This window comes from Nanorana parkeri, unplaced genomic scaffold (assembly GCF_000935625.1).
Source record: "Nanorana parkeri isolate BGI_ZX_2015 unplaced genomic scaffold, ASM93562v1 scaffold1745, whole genome shotgun sequence".
NCBI lineage: Eukaryota > Metazoa > Chordata > Amphibia > Anura > Dicroglossidae > Nanorana > Nanorana parkeri.
The window spans coordinates 17704-37010 of record NW_017308013.1 but is presented as its reverse complement, the minus strand read 5'-3'; the positions used below and the strand labels follow the sequence as shown (position 1 = coordinate 37010).

The 19307-nt window shown below is 37.2% G+C and overlaps 1 protein-coding gene across 1 annotated transcript in view; it reads right to left on the bottom strand.

The window, feature by feature from the left end:
• ATP10B (ATPase phospholipid transporting 10B (putative)) overlaps window positions 1–19307 on the bottom strand; it is a gene marked incomplete at its 5' end in the record, with an annotated part of 70402 nt that overhangs the window by 37832 nt on the left and 13263 nt on the right. The window contains 6 exons of the mRNA XM_018571373.1: window positions 1369–1598; window positions 3452–3704; window positions 4797–4924; window positions 5843–5974; window positions 9958–10064; window positions 14588–14673. Coding sequence (XP_018426875.1) covers window positions 1369–1598; window positions 3452–3704; window positions 4797–4924; window positions 5843–5974; window positions 9958–10064; window positions 14588–14673 — 936 coding nt within the window. The remainder of the gene's footprint in view (window positions 1–1368; window positions 1599–3451; window positions 3705–4796; window positions 4925–5842; window positions 5975–9957; window positions 10065–14587; window positions 14674–19307) is intronic.

Below are 19307 nucleotides of genomic sequence, written 5' to 3'. Positions count from 1 at the left end.
CCCCCCCCCCATCTCTTTTCAACCTTTTTGTCTCCATTTTAACATACATGGCCTCTTTTAAACCTCTTTTGAACCAGTCCTCCTCCCTGTCTAGAATGCGCACTTGACTGTGTTCAAAGGAGTGACCTTTTTCCTTATGATGTAGGGATACAGCTGAATCCTGACCAGAGAGTTTTGGTACTTCTACGCTGGTGCCATACGCTGGTATAACTGCTGTTTCGTTTCACTGACATACCATTCTGAGCACTCCTCACTGCATGGGACTGTGTACACAATGTTATTTATCTTGTGTTTAGGATTTGGATCGTTTGGTTCCTCAGTGTGTTGCTGGGTTTAAAGCAGGATGAATGAGAACCTTCACAGACAATGACATCACAGTTTTATTAAAGGCAAGTAAATCAATGAAATGCTCTGGACTATCAGTGCTTTCTTTTACTGTGATGATGAACAAGTCAATATTTAGGAGTTAATACAATTTAGAAGGCTGGATGCAGTTTTAAAACCCAACTCTGGACGTTTTTTTTTTAAGTTTTGTTTTTACTTTTATATATTCATAAGATGATAATGTGTACTAAGCATAAGACAAGAACCCGGCTGGGTCTTTTTATGTATGATCTTATGTGATTACCAACGCACAACTGTTTGTTATACTTTTGTATACTCTTTTTGAAACCCAATAAAGACATACATGCTTAAAAAAAAAAACAACTCTGGGAATGTAAACTTTACTAGGTTGAGAACATTCCTTACACACTTAGATGCAAACCCCCAGCATGCAGGTTCCCTTTATTGTGTTAAAAACTAGTTTTACATGTCAGGATTAGTCCAACTGTACTTCCAGGCCAGTACAGATTTAAGCACTCTAGATCTCAAAGCCATTCACAAAACAAACAGGCTCGTATTTAACCCCCTTCAAATCTGAAATACTGTCTTTGGGTGTCATCGCTTTTTTTCCCCAAGCTACCAACTTTTGCCTTGGGACCCAAAGTTAAGCAGATACCTTCTGTTTGGTAAAAAAAAGATTGTTGGACTATGTGAAAAGCAGGGCATGCATTTAATAGGAGCTACAAAATCAATAATTTTTTAGCACTTCTCCTTCCAAGGAAAAATAAATTCTAGGCAATGTAGGGCTTGATACCCCTAAAAAAACATTGTGTATGTTGCCAACCCATCCTCTGCACATTGTCACTGTGTTTTTTTTTCTGACTCAGAAATGCTTAGGTGCACCATGCAGAACTCAGTGTTGGTTTAAAACACAAATAATTATTAGCAGAATACCTTAAATTAGCACTCTCTGTATGTAATCTGCAAAAGATATGGCTGTTCATGCAAAGCTGAATTGAATGAACTGAATAGAGGAATACTTACAATGGGGCTGCTAAATGCCACCTGTGAAATATCAAAACGTCCTTCTGATTTTTTCCTAAAATGCCCTTGGATATTAGGTCGAGCACTTTGGCATCGTCTCAAAGCCCGTGTGCCTTTATGCCTCACGGTGGACTGATTTCCAGCCTCAAGGTCAAGCAAGGAAAAGTTTCTGAGTTTTGCTAAATCTTCGTCATCTGAGTCCTCTTCTTTGTAAGTTTCTAGACGCTTGGCTGTGAATAAGAAATTAACATTAAATTGCTAATTAAATTCAAAAAAATGTGAACAGCTTTTTCTGTATGGTTGCTTTTTGTGGAAAAAAAATTAAAATGACAGTGCGATTTTTTCCTAATCTCTTCAGTTTGTTTGATAGCAAGAGGCACAGTGCAATTATGAGAAACTTCTGTTTAACTATCTTTCACAGTTAGGGAGACAGATGCATTATAAATACTTAAAACATCTGTTATACATTTGTCTATTCAAATTGGGAAAATTTATGTAAAACCAAAAAAACTCAAAAAAAATGCTAAAACTCATGATATTTGAAGATCATACGGCATTTGTTCAAGGATAACTAAGACTTCAAATTAATAAGCAGTATACTGTATAGCATACATTAACTATACACTTTAGATAAATAATGTATTTCAGTTGAATAAGTTAAGAGTTATGGAATTAAGGCGTTGATATTGGTTTATGTTTTAGCTGACACACATGATGCAGTTCTTCATGAATACTGAATATTTATTTTAATATGCCCTACTAAAGGGGTCGGTCTACAGTAAGTTACCACATTTTGATTTTTTTTTTAAGTTAACCTATCATTAAAATGCTTATTGCAAGCACTATTTTTGCAGATTGCACTGGACCGGAACGCATGCACTAATGTGTGTGTGACGATCTCACTGCGGGTGGGGGGGCGTGGCTGCGGTGCCATTGACTTCAATGCACCACCATGCCTCGTCCCACCCCTGAATGCAGGGAGCCGGCCGGCTTGCGTTCCAGAGACCGAACACACTGGAACGCGGAGTTTGTGGTGTGCACCAGCCCTTAGGGTTACATTTTCGACTTGCTTGTCCTTCTATTGAAATGTTAAGAGGGGTTGTGAGAGGTGAGGGGCTTCTCCATTGTTTAACAGAGTCAATGAGATAAACACAATCCTCAAATTTCAGTCCAAAATCTTTCTATAAGGACAGATCACTGTAAAGATGCTGAGAAAAACCTGGAATCAGCTATCTTACCTCCTGCATCAAAACATCTAAAACGATAAGAAATGTTTTTCTTAAATATATTTGTTGGTATGCTGTGTGAATAGATATACATGACAAACATATAGAGGGTTTTTCTCATTGCAAAAGTGGAAATACACTTTAAGTTAATCTCTTTCACATTCTGTACCATGCTGCTAGAAGTGCAAAGTGAGGATTGGGATGGGATCTAAGCCGAACTCCAGCTACTTTTTTTTAACATTTTGAATATGGTGAGAAAGGGTTCAATTTTTTGTCAGGATTTTATTTCTGTCTGTGGCTCCATTTAGGGAGATTTTTCACCATTCCCTGTTATGTTTATGCACAAAATGGGAAGAGTGATTTCACAGGGACAGGAAGGCAAGAACAGCAATAAAAACCGTATGAGACATTCTAAACCATTCACACTCTACTAAAAAATTTTTTTGATTTTGTCTGTGGTCTTGTTGGAGAACTCTCCCATCACTTCCTTTCCTGGCATCAAGCAATGAGAAATCTCCCGAATAGGCACACAAATAAAAAAAAACAACAACAAAAATGGACAGAGGGAAGGAAAATTTATGGCGACTGTTTTAGGAAGAAGTTATGAATATCTTTCTCTTCTGTTTCGATTGGATTTCTCCCTGGAGAGTCTTTTAACGGGATGTTTACATGTTTATATGTCTGTATTGTTATATATAGACACAATAAATAAATATTATACAAAAATGGACAGAGGCTGCTTCCCACCGTAACCCAGTTGCTGTGATCTTGTTGAAACACAAGAACAGAAAAAGTCACGCCTTCCTATGTACAAAATCTGTCTTGGTGAGATCTAGATGTCAAAATAGGAAACGTACCATTTTCTTGATGAGAGTATTCATTTCCTACAATTGTACACCTGCGAAAAACCATTTTGTTCTCCGTCAGAGTTCCTGTTTTGTCAGAGAAAATGTACTGGATCTGGCCAAGGTCTTCTGTGATATTTAATGCCCGACATTGTACAGATAAATCAATCTCTTCATCATATAAATCAATGTCATTATGGATGAAATAAATCTGACACAGTTTCACCATCTCAATCGACACATAGAGTGAAATTGGAATTAAGATCTTAAAACAAAAGGATAAGTAGTTAGTTTTCTAGAAGTAAAGGTCATTCCCTAATCAGCAAATATTTGTAGTCTATTAGTCTATGACTAATAAAACACATTCTGATATAATTTATGATATGATGAGTACACACCTCCTACTCTTCCAGAAATACATAGAACCTTGTATTTAATAAGAATGTCTTTTGCAAAACCCACTAGTTGAAATAAATGAACAAAACAGTTGACATCTATCTTGGATTATGTGAACTTTCCACCATCCTGTTGGCTAAGAGATAGGATGCAATCTGAAAATTAGTTTAAAATGACGTATGATAGGTCAGAGGCAGAACTTTTTATATCTAAAATGTTGCTAAGTATGCCAGTGCAAACATCCATAAAATGTACCTATATCTTGGTCACTGTACGGAGCGTGCATTACGCAAGACTAGAGGCGTCACTTCCACTAAATGACATTTAAGTCCATTACAGTGCCTGTTTCCAAAGTCTAACCTGCTAGCACTGTCATGATAACAGGCCAACAGTATGCAGCCATAGAGAGCTACAATAAGCCTTACATGCGCCTGTAGGAAAAATAACATATTGCAAAGGTATTTAGCGGGGTAGGCAAGAACTTTCCCTTTTTCCTGCACTAATGGTTTAAAGGTATTTTGAAAGAGGATGTAAAGCCAATGAATGCTCATGAATGATAATGCCTTAAACACACTGGGGAAAATTAATCAAAACTGGAGCAGACAAATTATGGAGCCCAGGGCAACCAATCAGAATCTTTCTTCAGTTTCAGCTTCAATTCAGGCTGATTGGTTGCAGTGCAAATCTGCTTCAGATTTTGCCTGCTCCAGTTTTCATCAATTCCCCCTCTGTTTCCAAACGACATTAAAACCATTGCTAATAGGATGGCTAGATAATCATGCAAATACAGTAGGTAAATGCCCTTCTCTCCTCTTTCTTAGTAGCACCCTATAAAATGACACTTCTTAAAATGTAGTAAAATTTGACTTCCTCTAAACATGATTATTAACTACTGCAGTACAGCTGTGCTTTAAAAAAGTAGAAATGTAATCCCTAAATGAAGCATAGACACACTGCTTACCTGTAGTAAGATGATCATGGTCAGAAACATATAGAAACCAGCGAGTGCTGGAGGAAGATAACTTCCATCAGGATTTGGAACATCAAATAGTGGATGTATAATAAATTTTCCATACCAAATGCCATGCCCTGCAAAAAATAATATGGAACACAATTGCAATTGTCATGAAACAGTATGAGTAAAACAATTCCAACAATTCCAATAACTTCTTAGAAATATAAGAACTTTGATTATTCCCCCAATTGTCCTAGCATTTCCCCATGATGATACAAGCTGTTTTACTCGCCAACATAATCTTAAGCTTTCATGAACGCAGTAGTATAATGACCCATAACAACCATATTTCATTTTTTTCCTTTAAAACAAAAAGTTGAATGGTGTCATAATATCAGACTATGGCAGTTTGGGTGTTGCCCTGTGCCATTCTGGGCATGTGTGCCTGATGTAAATATGGTTTAATTATGGCTACAATTATATTTTTCATATTCAATAGAACAGGGCAGTTATAGAGTAAGGACTGGCCAAAGTAACACCTTTGCATTTTATTTTCCAATCCTAGGACATACCACAGCCATCATTAAAATGTAGGTTGGGAAAACAAGGTATAAAAATATTTACCATTGCTTGTTCAGTAGAATATTAACAATATACAGTGGCCAATAGTCAAAACACTTCTATTTGCTAAATATTTACCACAAAGATAGTAATGTGTATGTAGCTGTACCCCATTTTTGCTCACTGGTCAAAAGGATGTGCAGGTTGCCAATTTCCGAGAAATCATCACATCTGCTTCATCATTCAAAAACTGTACCGCACTAATTTGTTAGAGACTTCATGGATTTGTGGGTCCCAGGATCAGGAATAATGGGACATGTGCTTTAAATGGTTACATATGTGGAAAGCTAGTTTGGAGGCGTTATTGACATGCTACTTTCTTTCTGTTGCCATCAACTAATGGATTGAAGAAGAATATTATAAGCTAAAACATTTTAAACAAGCCATGGAACATAAAGCAGATGCATATAATTAATAAGAAAAGCACAAACCTAGAGCTCCAATTAGACACATGATGAAAAGGATGCCCACACAGAAGAAAACATTGATATTCATGTGTCTTTCAATTTTGCTGCGCTTGTATCGTGGACCGCTGTTGTTCAACATTGCCTTGGTCTCATGCCCTTCGGGGATAAAAAAAAAGACAGAAATAGTAAGAATTTTAATAAATGTATTTATATATGCATGCAATTTACATAGCTATCTCAGCATGTAGCTGAGTGTTTTCTAGCAATCAAGAAGAATCAAATGTATTAATTAACCATTCTGACCCTTACAAACAACTTCTGTGGCAAGATTTGCAAACCCTTTTAAAAGCTTTTTATTTATAATTTTTTATCAAATTTCTGAGCTGAATATAGTTATTGCGATCATTGCTAAATAGGTTCTTAAAACTAAAAATAACATGCAAAAGAAGATCCTCTATCAAATATATAAAAATAATTCTAAAGTTTATCAACTAAAAAATTTGAAAAACTTTGAAACATGAGAGCCAAAGAAAATAGGACTCTGGCATTTGGAAAGTGATATTTTCCCAGCCCTACTTTCATGTTTCTTCACTGCACTGTCCTTCTGACTCTCCACTTTTCTCAGTTTTGCTGCTTTTCATAGCTAAACCTTCAGATGGTCGTACACAGTTTTACTCCAAGATCTATCATGCCTTCAATCGCAAAAAAACAAACAAGTACAGTATCTCAAAAGGTAGCTATTCATTTGAATCCTTTTGCAGTCAGGGACACATCCACCACAAGGCACCGTTTGTCCTGGGTTGGACTTTCTAAGGGGCAGCAAAAATGCCACCCCCAAATCAGTGAGGAAAGCCAGGCTGCACCGAATTATAAGGCAGGGTCAAGGCCTAGTGAAATGCAGCCCAGCCAGTGGAGGCGAAGGAGAAGATGCGGGTGGCTCTGGGCTGCCCATACCCCATGATCTGACGGTGGGGTGTCCTGGAGGTAGGCTGGGGAGCTGCAGGCAAGAGGAGCAGCACATGTGTGCAGGGAAAGGGACCCGGCACAGCCCACCTGAGACCCTGCAGAGCCCACCATAGATCCAGCAGAGCCTAACACAGTCTCATGTGAGCTTTGCAGGATCTATGGTGGGGGTGTGCAGGCTCTATGGTGGGCTGTGGATTGGTCTCAGGTGGGATGTGCAGGGTCTCAGGTGGGCTGTGCAGGGTCTCAGGCGAGTGTTAGCCTGAGACCCTGCAGAGCCCACCGGAGATCCTTTACAGCCCACCTGAGACCCAGCACAGCCCAACCGAGTGCCTGCAGAGCCGACCTGAGACCCTGGCTTCAATGCTACACTAATAGTGCAACCTGTCAGAAGCTGGATACAGCGTTTGCGCTGTATCCAGAGACTGACAGGTTACATAAAATATCTTCAACAGGAAGGGGTGGAGCAAATTTAGATGGGGGGGTGCCCGAGTGTAGTCTTGCCTAGGGCAGTACAAAACCTAAATGCACCACTGTTCATGGTTTGCATGGGCAAAGTGAAGGTTTGCTTTAAAGTTTCTTTACCATATTTAGTTGCTCGCACTACCATTTTGTTTATTGCATTAAATGTACAGATTTATAGGTCACTCTCCAGAGACAGGGCAGATTCATTAGTACAATCAATTGTCATCCCTGCCTAGCAACTGTTAAGATATCAGATACATAGGGAGTGCATTGATTTCAAGGAGTTAGCTGACTCTGACTTCCATTGTGAGAGGAAGCAGCAAGCTATAACAAACATGTAGCTTTGCTTAGTTGAGACTGTGTTTGTCATGAGCAAATATGGCTGCCCTCGTATACATATGTAATTATTAATAATTCAAAAAAAGGTTGTAAAGATATTAACATATATTAAAGTATATTTACATCAAGCTAATATCTTTGACATGCACAGTATATCTATAAAACATTGAGAAGACTATACAGTTCCTTTAAATTCTTTCCTTTCGCACTTAAACAAGTTCATGGATAAGGGTACTTTTAAAAAGTGAAGTGCTTGAAAAGCACAGTTATCCTTTAAGACAAAGATTTGCATAAACATTGTGCAATTCTGAAAAGAGTTGAAAAGCACACATCTATACAATGGAATTTCACTTGACAATCTGCAAGTGCAAATCTACTCATTCCGGGAAAGGTTCCCTGCTGTAATTGGCTGCTTTACTGGTAAGTGAGCTGGAAACAGTTCTGACCTCCACAGTTCTACATTTTCAGGCAAACAGCTGGACACTACTTTAGTGTTTCATCAAGTGGAGTAAATGTGATTAGTGCATATGAGCTACACGGTGCTCATTCGCAGCAAGGTATTTCTAGTTTAATTTATCGGAGTCTAATTTCAGTCACAAACCATTTTCACTAGAACAGTGCTCATCTACAGTTTGAATAAGTAATATTGACATTGGGAAGCCAGAATCATGAAATAGCCGATAAAGGCTGAAAACTCAGACTTCAGTGTATAGAAAGCCTAAAATGAATATTGTTTGAAAGAATTGATTAATAAAGTGTCTGTGACATGTTGCCTCTTGTGTCACTTCAGTCCTATTTACTATGAAACCTGGTGATCCTGCCACTTCTCCTGTCTTCTTGTGTGATTCTGTCCACTCCAAGCACGGAAGCAGATCTGTGTTGGCATGGTCAGTTTGTGTGCCTGATCTTACTGATCAGAGCTACAGAATGCCATGTCCTCCCATAGTCTTTGCCACCATGCCTCTGCCCCTGGGTGGCCCTGCTTGATTGACAGTGGCTACTAGCAGAAACTTAGTTGGCAAAACTCCATCTGTGCATTGCCCAGATTGAGGCAAGGGAGAGATGCCCCCATACTTGTGAAGATGGTTTGACAAAGGACATGGCACAGTCACATGACTGCAGAATAAAAAGGCAGAAATGTACATACTTTTTTTTTGGAAGAGAATAATGTGCTTATACTTCGCATATGCTAAAATTATTAGCACTTAGCATGTTAGTATTAACATTTTGGTTTTTTTATAACTAGAAGTTAACCCACAGCAACCAGTCAGAACCAAAGCCAGACAAGTAAAGAAAAGATTTGTTTATGGGTACCAACATTTCTATTTAGTGATTTTCTTCTTGGATTTTAAAAAAAATAATTCAGTTTGAAGCAGCTCACTACAAATCCCATGATCCAAAGACAATACCAGTAGTTGAAAAGTCACATAAACGATGCCTTTCCTTCTTTCTGTACATTCTGGTTGCCTGCACTCTCCCCTGCTAAAGAAGCATTAACAGCATGTAGAAAAAGGTGAAAAAAAATCTCAAATAAAGACTCTTCAATAGCAAACAGCAGTCATGCAAACTTAGCCTAAGAATCATTACAAGAATCAGGAAAGAAAAATTAGAAGGAAGTGTCTGACTTTGCAATATACTGACTAAGACACTTGTTAGTCAGTATCTTGCTACACCCGTAATTTCACAATACAAGATAAATGAACTGGTAGAGCCAAAGGTGCATTTTCTAGTGTCAGCAAACAATGCTCTAAAGAAATGTGAAACATACATATAGCTGCATTTCTATAGGCCAAAGGTCCCCAGTCTTTATTTAGAACATACGTCTTATTCAGAACATGAGTCTTTTTCAGATATACCAAGTGCAGCACACAAAAAAAAACCCCACTAATTTTTTATAAATGGGTCTAATGATAGTAAAAGGACTTATCAGTGAATAGACACATGACAGTTGAAATTATATGTTACCTACCTAGGTTATAGAGCTGTTTTTATATTTATGTGATACACTGTGTTTTTGGCATTGGTTCTTGGACACATGAACATGTGGAGATACTTTAAGTGGCACAAAATTAAAAATGTTTCCCCTATTATTTATATAAAAATAAATATTTTTGTTTTGGCCATACAATCAGATGGTAACAGTGTACCCATTTGTCTACCACTTTCGTTTTCTTTTTTGGTGGAAGGAAGTAACGACCCAATTTAGGGCGAGTCTCCATCCGAAGAGAGAATTTTTAGTAGAAGGGCTTTCTTTTTTCTTTTTGATTCTAGCATCTACACACTTTATCCAAAACGAAACAACAAAGATTATCTTTAATTTTGAAGCTGATAATAAATTATAAATCCATGCGTGTATGACTTCACAGACATACCTGCATAAACAACTACACCAACTGCCTCCTCTGTGTTTCGAACTGTGCATCCCCGCAGAAGAAGACTTTCTGTTCCAAATCCAGTTTTCTGCCCATTAGGCTGGTCCCTGCATGAAGAGAAACACAAACTATTATGACTTTTTTAATCATTGGTGTTTAAAGTAGACCTTTACACTCAAAAATGTAATTCTTCAATTAATCCCTCTATGTATGATTAATAATAACAGACATGTCAGGTGTAAAATGCTGTGATTTAGAAATACTTGAAGTAATAGGAGATCTAGTAATCTGCCATTAGTAAACAGTCAGAAGACTGGGGAAGAAATAAGGTATGCAAAGAATACACAGCATGCAGTTATCTATATGTATGTTTATAGATTGTCATTAGTAAGCATTTCTAAAGATGTGCTTGTTGTTATTTTAAAGATATAGGTAAAGGTCTGCCTTAAGTATAAAGTGAATCTAAAGCCACATTTTTTTCCTAGTGGCCTCATTGAAAGATTTTTCCTCTATTCCTGTTCTGGTGACAACTCAAAATGTTGGATTTATGCTCAGCTTGAAAATGTGTGATGGTAAATGATCAGGGTGATTAGAAAGAGTGAATCACTGTAACAAGGACACAAACAACAATATAAACCTAACAGTAGATCTAACCCCTTACCCCTCTAATCAGGTCTAAAAAAAAAACGTTTTTCCTTTAGTTATACTTTAACTCCAATCAATTTTCCAAAAATATTCTGTCAGGTTTTTATCTCTGTCTGTGACCCAATTTTAGGGACTTCCTGTACTTGTGATGCCTGTACAATAAAGGGTGCAGTTGTCCTTGACAAAAGGAAGGCACAGACCGCAATAAAAACATTGTAAGAAATTCTTGTTTTTGCCTGTGTCCTCTATGGGGACATTTTAAATAACTTTCTGTCCGGGAAGGTGCTTCTATAAATAATGGAACCATTGCATGCAAGTCTTTTTGTTAAATGCCTAAGCAATACCACCAGTTATTAAAAAAAACAAAAAACAGATCATGAATTTCCAGTTTTAAAGCTGTACAAATATTAGGTGTAATCTCCAAATGGGTTTCCAGGATCTGTTTTGACTTGCATTGTATTAGTGGCCCAAACTAAGTTTGTCATATACACTGTAAAAGTTTTCTCATTCAGCCTTCTAAAGAGCATGGGAGGAATCTCCCCTGCTGGCTATGGTATTCTCACAGCTGGTGCCCCTGACTGTCAGAATAACTGAACAGTAACTGTAGCTGTTCTTTCACCAAAGAGTAACTGTAGCTGTTCTTTCAGTTCTTTCACCAAAAGTCAACTCAACAATTGACTTCTGTCTGAAACTGAAAGCTTGATATTTTTAAAGACAGGATTAAAATGGAACTCATCGCTTTTTTTTCTCCCATTTGGGTTACTTGTGAAAACGTTAGTCCTTCTTTCAGCTTTTATTGTTGTCTGTGTGCCCAGTGTGCTGCTTTCTGTTTCGATTAATGTCAGTAGAAAAGAAAGTGAGAGGTGAGGAGTAACATTTTATAGCTGTCACCAGAACAGGAGGTGAGGGGGAATGCTGCATTGGGGGACATCTGCTCCAATTGTCAAATGTCACACTTTTTCTAATTCATCCTCTCCCTTTCCAAAATGAAAATAAAATGTTTTGGCTAGAGTTCAATGTTATAAATGTTCAGGCTGTATTTACTGTACACCTATGCCTGCAAAGAACCTGAGATACTTGGAACTAAATATTTATTTTAGGCTATGTAAATTTATTCTCTTTCTTGTATACACTGTATGTATATTTCTTCTCTTTCTTGTATATATGTATATGTCTGCTCTTTCTTGACACATTTCATATCTCTACTTGACATACTAAGTGAGAAGTAAAAACTCAGTTGTACTTCTACAACTAAAAGTGAATTTTGGCTACTGAAGTGTGAGCTTTGTCAGTTCCTATATTTATACATACATTATACACTCCTCGTGTTCACTTTGATAATTTCCAGTAGACTTCTAGTCATATGTAAATTCTACCAAAACAACTAAAGTATATTACAGGGTCCCTAGCTGACACAAATGCTCCTCCCCCCTAAATTTAGTTTGATGGAAAAGGCAGGAGTAACTTCTAAAACTCAAAAAGGCTTAAAGCTAGGAATTGTCTGCACTTAACTAAAATACTGTACAATGTTTCAACCGCAGCAGTTAATGGCATATAGACCCCTAAGAAGTTAAGTTATTTTACAAAAAGGATTATTATTTTTCTAAATGTTTAATGAAGTTATAACAAGTTATTTTTCGTACAAGGATTGTGTTTAGTTAAAGCTGTATTCCAGGCAAATAAAATACACAAATAATGCAGCTCTTTATTTATTAATAAATACATGTGTTTTTTTTTATTTGAATGGGTATCAGCCTCTAATAATAATCCTCTACACAACAACACACGGACTCGGAGAGGGAAGGGCAGCACTGAGAGCCAGTCATGTGTGTTGCATATAAATGTGCTGAAAAGGAACATACGAATAGAAGGAGAGAGCATGAGTAATGATCTTATGAGTTGCTTCTTCACTTTTCAAGCAGCAGGTTGGAGGGGAAGAGAGGATAACATTATATTATATTATATTATATCTACAGTCTATAAACAGAGAAAGTTTTTTTCATCCACCTTCATCAGCATTATTTTTTTGCATTTTATCTGTGTATTAAGCAATTTGTCTGGAGCTCATCTTCATAGAAATTATATAGTTGGGTTTTTATGTGACTTGGATTGACCACCCTCCCATAATTATTCACTCTGTTATTTTCCACCTACAATTATTTGGAGCTCCTGTCCACCTAACAAACCCAGCAAGGAGAGTTCATTCCCTCATAATGGCTACAGGAAGTGTGCAGGCCCAAGAGCTCAAGTACAGAAATCTCCTAAGTAGAGTCCCTGAGAGATATAAAAAAACTGTCAGGTGGTTTAACCGTCCAGTATCTAACAAAAACTGAAATATCACTTCTGGATAAACCAGAAGATGTTCCAGAGAATGAAAACATTCTAGAATTGAATCACAAAGTTTTAGCCACAGTAAAGGGAAAGGTGTAATGTAGCTTGTGTAATATTTGATGGCAGCATTTTCTGTTCATAACTAATGGTGTCATTATTGGAGTGGCTTTGCTATATATAGTTTGCTTTAGTAATTTGTTGATTTTACAGAGTTTGATCTTTATCGTTGACGTAACTGTTTTATTGTATGTGTATTGGATTTGACAATGGAGAAAAAATCTATCACTTTGTGTCTGGTACAGTGCTGAAACAGGAAGATAGCGTTAGCTTGTTTACAGAGTATATGATCCCTTCAACACCTTTCTAATGTATTCTAAACACTCAGTTGTAATCTTTACTGTTTAATTATACATTAGATTGGAGTAGCAGATACATGAGATTAAAAAATGGCTTGACTAAAGAAGAACATGTGTCTCCATTAAGATGAATCGATTAAACGTAATGTTTGGCCACCAATTAGAAATACTTTTGAACAGATAAACCTACAACCGTGTAAAAAAAGAAATTCTTATATACTTGGAAGCATAGAATGAGGCTTGAAAATAAATGTAAAAGCAAAACAGTGAGCAAGTGAACAGGTTCCAAAGAGGTTTCAATTAAATATATAAAAGAACAATCATATCGCAAGCAGCATTTTGAAACTTTCATGCAAAAGGCAGTTTTCTGATCACATTACATCATGATTAATAGCTTCCTTTATTCCCCAACAACTGACAATAGTAACAAGAAGTGAATGTGAAGTTTGCTACAAAGTGGTAAAATAACCCACTGCAATATTACAATATTAGGACATCATTGATTACTACAGGGTCATGTAGTAGAAGATTAAGACAAACCATTTTAAGCATGGGGGTGCTTACAATGGTTATCATTGGAGTTCACTGGAGTTTAGATCAATTTGCTAGTGCATCTAACACTACCCTCTCCACAGGTTGGAATTTTCGCAGCAGGAAAATAAGACTTTGAGGAGTTCATCTATCTATACCCAGATGGAGGCTTAAGCTAGAGCTAAAGGAAGAAATTAGGACTAGCTAGTGTTTGCTTTTTCCAATTTCTAAACCTACCAATTGAGGTAGGGAGGTGCTCTCCTCACAAAAATGAATACATTCCTAAGGGCCCAAATAATGTCAAGGGACTGAGTCACATTTATTCTACTGCAGTAAACCAGGTGGATAGCACAACTGGTCTAAGCTGTGGATCACTTTGCTAGGGAGGATTCTCTTGTAGGCAGTTAGTGTATAATGGGACAGGCAATGTTATTACAGACACGGCAAATGGTATTGCGTCTCTGTGCCTTTTGCAATCCTTATCAAGGACAATTAAAGTAACAGGGGGAAAAAAACTGCTACCTTACCTATGGCCCCACTCTGCCTTTCTCCCTTATGAATGCACTAAACGCTGCACACCTGAAATACGTACAATTGTATGGGTTTATAATTTCTGAGTTAAGAATATCGCCAACAAAGCAAGGCACCTTTGGGGTTTACCTAGTATTTCATAATATGCAAGTGAACACTTACATGAACATTTTCACATACAAGACTGGAGAACAGAAACTATATTAGACATCCACATATAAAATGTATGTACTCACATGTAGCCTTTGAATTTGCTGAGGTTGTTGTTTGGTTTTTCACAGACAATAGTATATCTAAATGATTCAGGGTCAAATTGAGTGTCCTAGAAAAATAAGAATTAACTATTAAAACCTTAACTAAAATGGTAGCAGAATGGTACATTGCACTAATCATGTGTTTTCAACATTGATTACTGATTTTATGAGGTGAAACTCAAGCCAAAACTACTATTTTTGGATACAGTGGGGAAGGATTAAAACTTCTGCCAAATTTTTTTATTGTTTGTGTCCTCATAGGGAAGATTTCCTTTACTACCTGTTCCAGTAGACAGGAAGTGTGGGGAAATCTCCTAGCAAATGCAAAAAATCCAACAAAACAGCAAATAAACAGTTGAAATACATGTTTACAACTAACTTTTAATTTTTTTTATTCTTTTAACAATTCTTTTGACAACACTTAAAACTTTGAGGACCCCATATATGAATCACACAGTAGCTATATATAAATGTAATATATTAACTAAATATGTATAGAAATGAATGCCCAGGTAAGATTCCCACCTAAAGGCAATAGCTAATCAGAAACTTTGTAGCAGTGAACTGTATCAGAATTGAGGAACGTAGGCCCAGGTTCCACTGGTGAAGAGTCCAACTAGCTTATATTATGGCATTGCTCTTTCGCTAGCATCATCCATAGAAAAGGTGACAGTTGCATTATGATGATTCTGCTAATAGTGAGGTGTCACCAGCAGTAACAGTTTAAAGACAGCAAAGACTGTAGTTTATATGCTAAACTTTATCTGCTTGTGGTTGGCTGGCTGATTATAAACATCACATTAAGTACACACACTAATATACCAATAACTTGGAGACCAGTGATGATTTCTATTATGCTGGGTATTTATTTTAGGTTTTAAGACTGATTTTCATGTTTTCTAATAAATGGAAAATTTTAGTTTACATCTTCATGGTGATTAAATGGTGATATTTATAGACATGCATTATACCCAACAATATTAAAATTGTGTTTTGCTCGGATAGTTGTTACTTAACATATGTATTAGAAGAGATTATGTAAGAACGGCGGAATACTTGTATTAATGGTGAACATAGCTCATACTAAAATCACCAATGATTAAAACATACCAGCCTCTATTTAACAAAAAAAAATGTTTTATGAATCAATAACAGCCACAGGTAAGATGATTTTAAAAAGTGCAGGTGTAATTTTAAATACTCAAATACCCTATTAACTGGAATTACTACATAGTGAATTAATAACAATCTTATATTACTCTGTACTACAAAAATCTGATCTAGCTCAGAGTAATACAATCCTATACTAACTACTATGACAAATACATCACTTAGTTGCATTTTGCTCCACTTAAGCAGCCAAGGTTCAATATATTAGCTAATATTGTATAAATTAAGGTATATGAAACCTGCTATTGCTTACACAAACAGCAATAATGTAGTGCTGATGTTCAGTAACCCAACTACTCAGACTCTGCTTGCTTTTGTTCATAATGGCTAGAATGATTTATTATTCATTGCTTTGGGCTTTTGGAGATTACAAGATGGTAATCTGTCAATTCTGGCATTTACCAGAAGGACTGTTGCTGAATATTTGTTGGCTTTTCAGCTTTACTTGATCAGTATTTAATCAACTGCTTACTGCAGCCCATATACATCTTGGAGTTGATCCTCTAAACTGTAATAGCTCAGCAGTAGTCTCAGTTCGAAATCAGTCATTTCAGCAGGATTTGCTAACAAATAGCTCATCTATGGTACACTACTAATTGCTTAGCTTGGCATAAATGTCATACAATAAAATCTAAAGAGAGTGGTTTTCTTGCTAACACTTGTAAGGACAGTTTCAGCAAACCATGGTGATGCCAGGGCTGCTGTTTATGCAATGCCAAGCTCAGCAGACTATCCATAAAATGTTGTCATCAATGATGAGGATTGCTATACAAAATATGCTGGCTACTATGATTCTCTAATTGAAAAACATTTTAAAAAGAAGAGCAGGCCTTTAACAGATTTTTTTTTTCTTTTATTCTAAATGAATTAGTACATCGTGGGAGTGCAATTAAGGTTAAATGCATCATGCTAATCAAATATGAAGCGTGTAATTAGCTGTATCTGAATGTTATACTCACAGCTAAAATAATTTACAAAGCATCCAAAGAAAAGGCAGGTCCTTATTGGTACTGACAGAACAAACAAATAACAAAGAAATCTTGCACATAAATCACATGTGAGAAATCTTATCCTCATAAAACAAATTAGATTTTCTTCTCAGGCTGTCCTTCATAATGACAACGTGCAAAGCATAAAACAACAAGGAGGAAAATGCACAGTGGGTAATAATGTGCTATATATCAAGTTGTCCTAACCATCTGAGGGGACACCCTGGTTAAACATCAAAAGTGTGCATTTAAACCAACTGTCTATATACTGAAAGGCTTCTGGCATTTGTATGCTACACCTTTTAGCCCTGTTAAGTAGCAAAGTCCCTCTTACTCCCTCTTCTGCTGAATAAAACTATATCCAAGGCTGCAAAACTGCATTCTCTGTGTTCATAGGTTCATACACAAACCTCCCTATTCTGCCCACTGCTGTCCCCCTCAAAAACAGCAAGAGGGAGGAGAACAGAATCATGTGACTCGAGGCGGATATCCAACAAAACACACTGTGAATACCCAGCTGCATCTACCTGTACAAGTGAGATTATAACTATGATCCATAATACTGTACTACAATACATCTTGCCCCAATTCACACTACCGAAGCTTGACTATGTGCCATCAACACTTGCAGCAAACAGTACAATGTGTTTGTGTGAATGGCAAGTACGGAGATGAACAGGCAACTTGGCAGTAGGATGTGAAGCCAGTTAAACTCTACAAGGGGTGAGATTCAGGTTCTGTTTGACCTGTATCCAGGCTGTACACAATTTGTTCAACCACCATAGGCCCAAACTGACCAGTTCGCCTGTCCAAAACCCTGGTTGTTAGTTTACATTCAAGCAGCTCAGGCACTCTCATTGACTAAATATAGTCAATCACATCAACATATGTTTAGTGGAGAAAACCTTAATTTGAAACATTTATTGCATTGTCCAACATTTTTATAGTTGTCACCAGAACAGGAATAAAGGGCAAGATTCCAGAAAGACTTCCACTTGCTTTGGGGACAACTAATAGAAGATTATCCTAACTTTGGTTATTTCCACTTTCCTGGTGTGTTAATGGGACAATTAGTAAATCTAACTTAATGGGGAAAAGAAACTTGACCAGGGGTTTAACTCTTCTCTACTCTATCCAATAAAGGGTTAGAAAGCTCCTATAAAACATCACTTCACAAAAAAATTATAATTTGCTGCCACAGTTAGGATCCAGCTTTAAATCACTAGCGGTCAATTCCATTGTATTCGTAATGTGGATTAAACAAAAAAACAAAACATGAGAACATTTACCAAACCCAATGTGTCCATTCTCATCTGCATCCCATCTCATTTTGAAATAAGACAAAATATGAAAAAACAAAACATGTTAAGTTATAAAAATTATTTATTTTCAGGTTTATAAATGACACCTACAAGGCTGCTAGATTTCTAAAATAGAGTTTGACAATGTGCAATTATTTTCATATCAGTTATATCACTTCAGCCTGGTTGAGGGCACTGGAAAAAGTTGTTGACAGCCAGAACAAGCAAAGAATATGTCTAGTAGCCATTGTGCTGGAAAAAAAATTGTTGTCAGATGCCTTCTAGGGAAGTTTCATTGCAACACCAATATCAAAACTTCTCATTCACTAGCAAATGTCAGTAACAAAGTGTTAATAACGACTAAAGTTATTCATTAGTCATCAACTATCAGTTATTCCTGGCAATAAAACTGACAAAACTCACAGACGGCACGGATGATAATGGAATGGGGTTGACGGGGATGCGGAATATATAGTTATTGCTATTGTTATTTTTGCTTTTTGACATATTTGTAAAATATTTCACCTGGATGCTAATATTCTTGTCAAACTGTGTGAAAACCTTGTTTATGATGACTTAATAGATGTAGCAACCCTGTCCTAAGCAGGAGTGTCTTTTTAAGGTTAGAAGCTGGTAGGCTGTAGTCAGCTTGAGTCTAATTGATAGATTGGCTTTCTTGAATCTCTCCTGAGCTGTGGTCATTGCTTGTTTTTTCCTGCTGTTGGGGAGTGTACCTGGCAAAGTGTTGGAGGCTGCACTAATCAGAGTTAGGAATATGTATGTCTACCTGGCCAATCATTAGTAGCTTTGTTGCCAGTGGTGCAGGCTGGGGCAGGGAATAAATATTCAGGAGTGACCTTGGGAAATCAGTCTTCCCCCCTGAGCCTCTTGCCTCAGGAGGGATGCAGTTGTATGTCTAACCTCTTAGGCCTGCTGTCTGTGGAGGGTGACCATGTGCTTGGCTCTGGGTTTAAGGCCTAGTATGTTGAACTCGGGGATGAAGATACCATGGAGGAACTTTAATCTGAATAAGGAGCCTGAGACATTGCGGGCTATTCACAAAGTAGCCAAAGGATCTAGCCATAGCTTCGGCCGATCCTTCAGCTAGCTTCGGCCCCAGGACCCCTTCGGTTCAGTAGAACTGAAGGGCTGCTGTAAGGGCTATTCACAATAGCCCGTACAGCTCCCGAACTTAGCCGAGTGGCTCAGTCGAGCCGAAGGCATATGCCTCGGCTCGGCTGA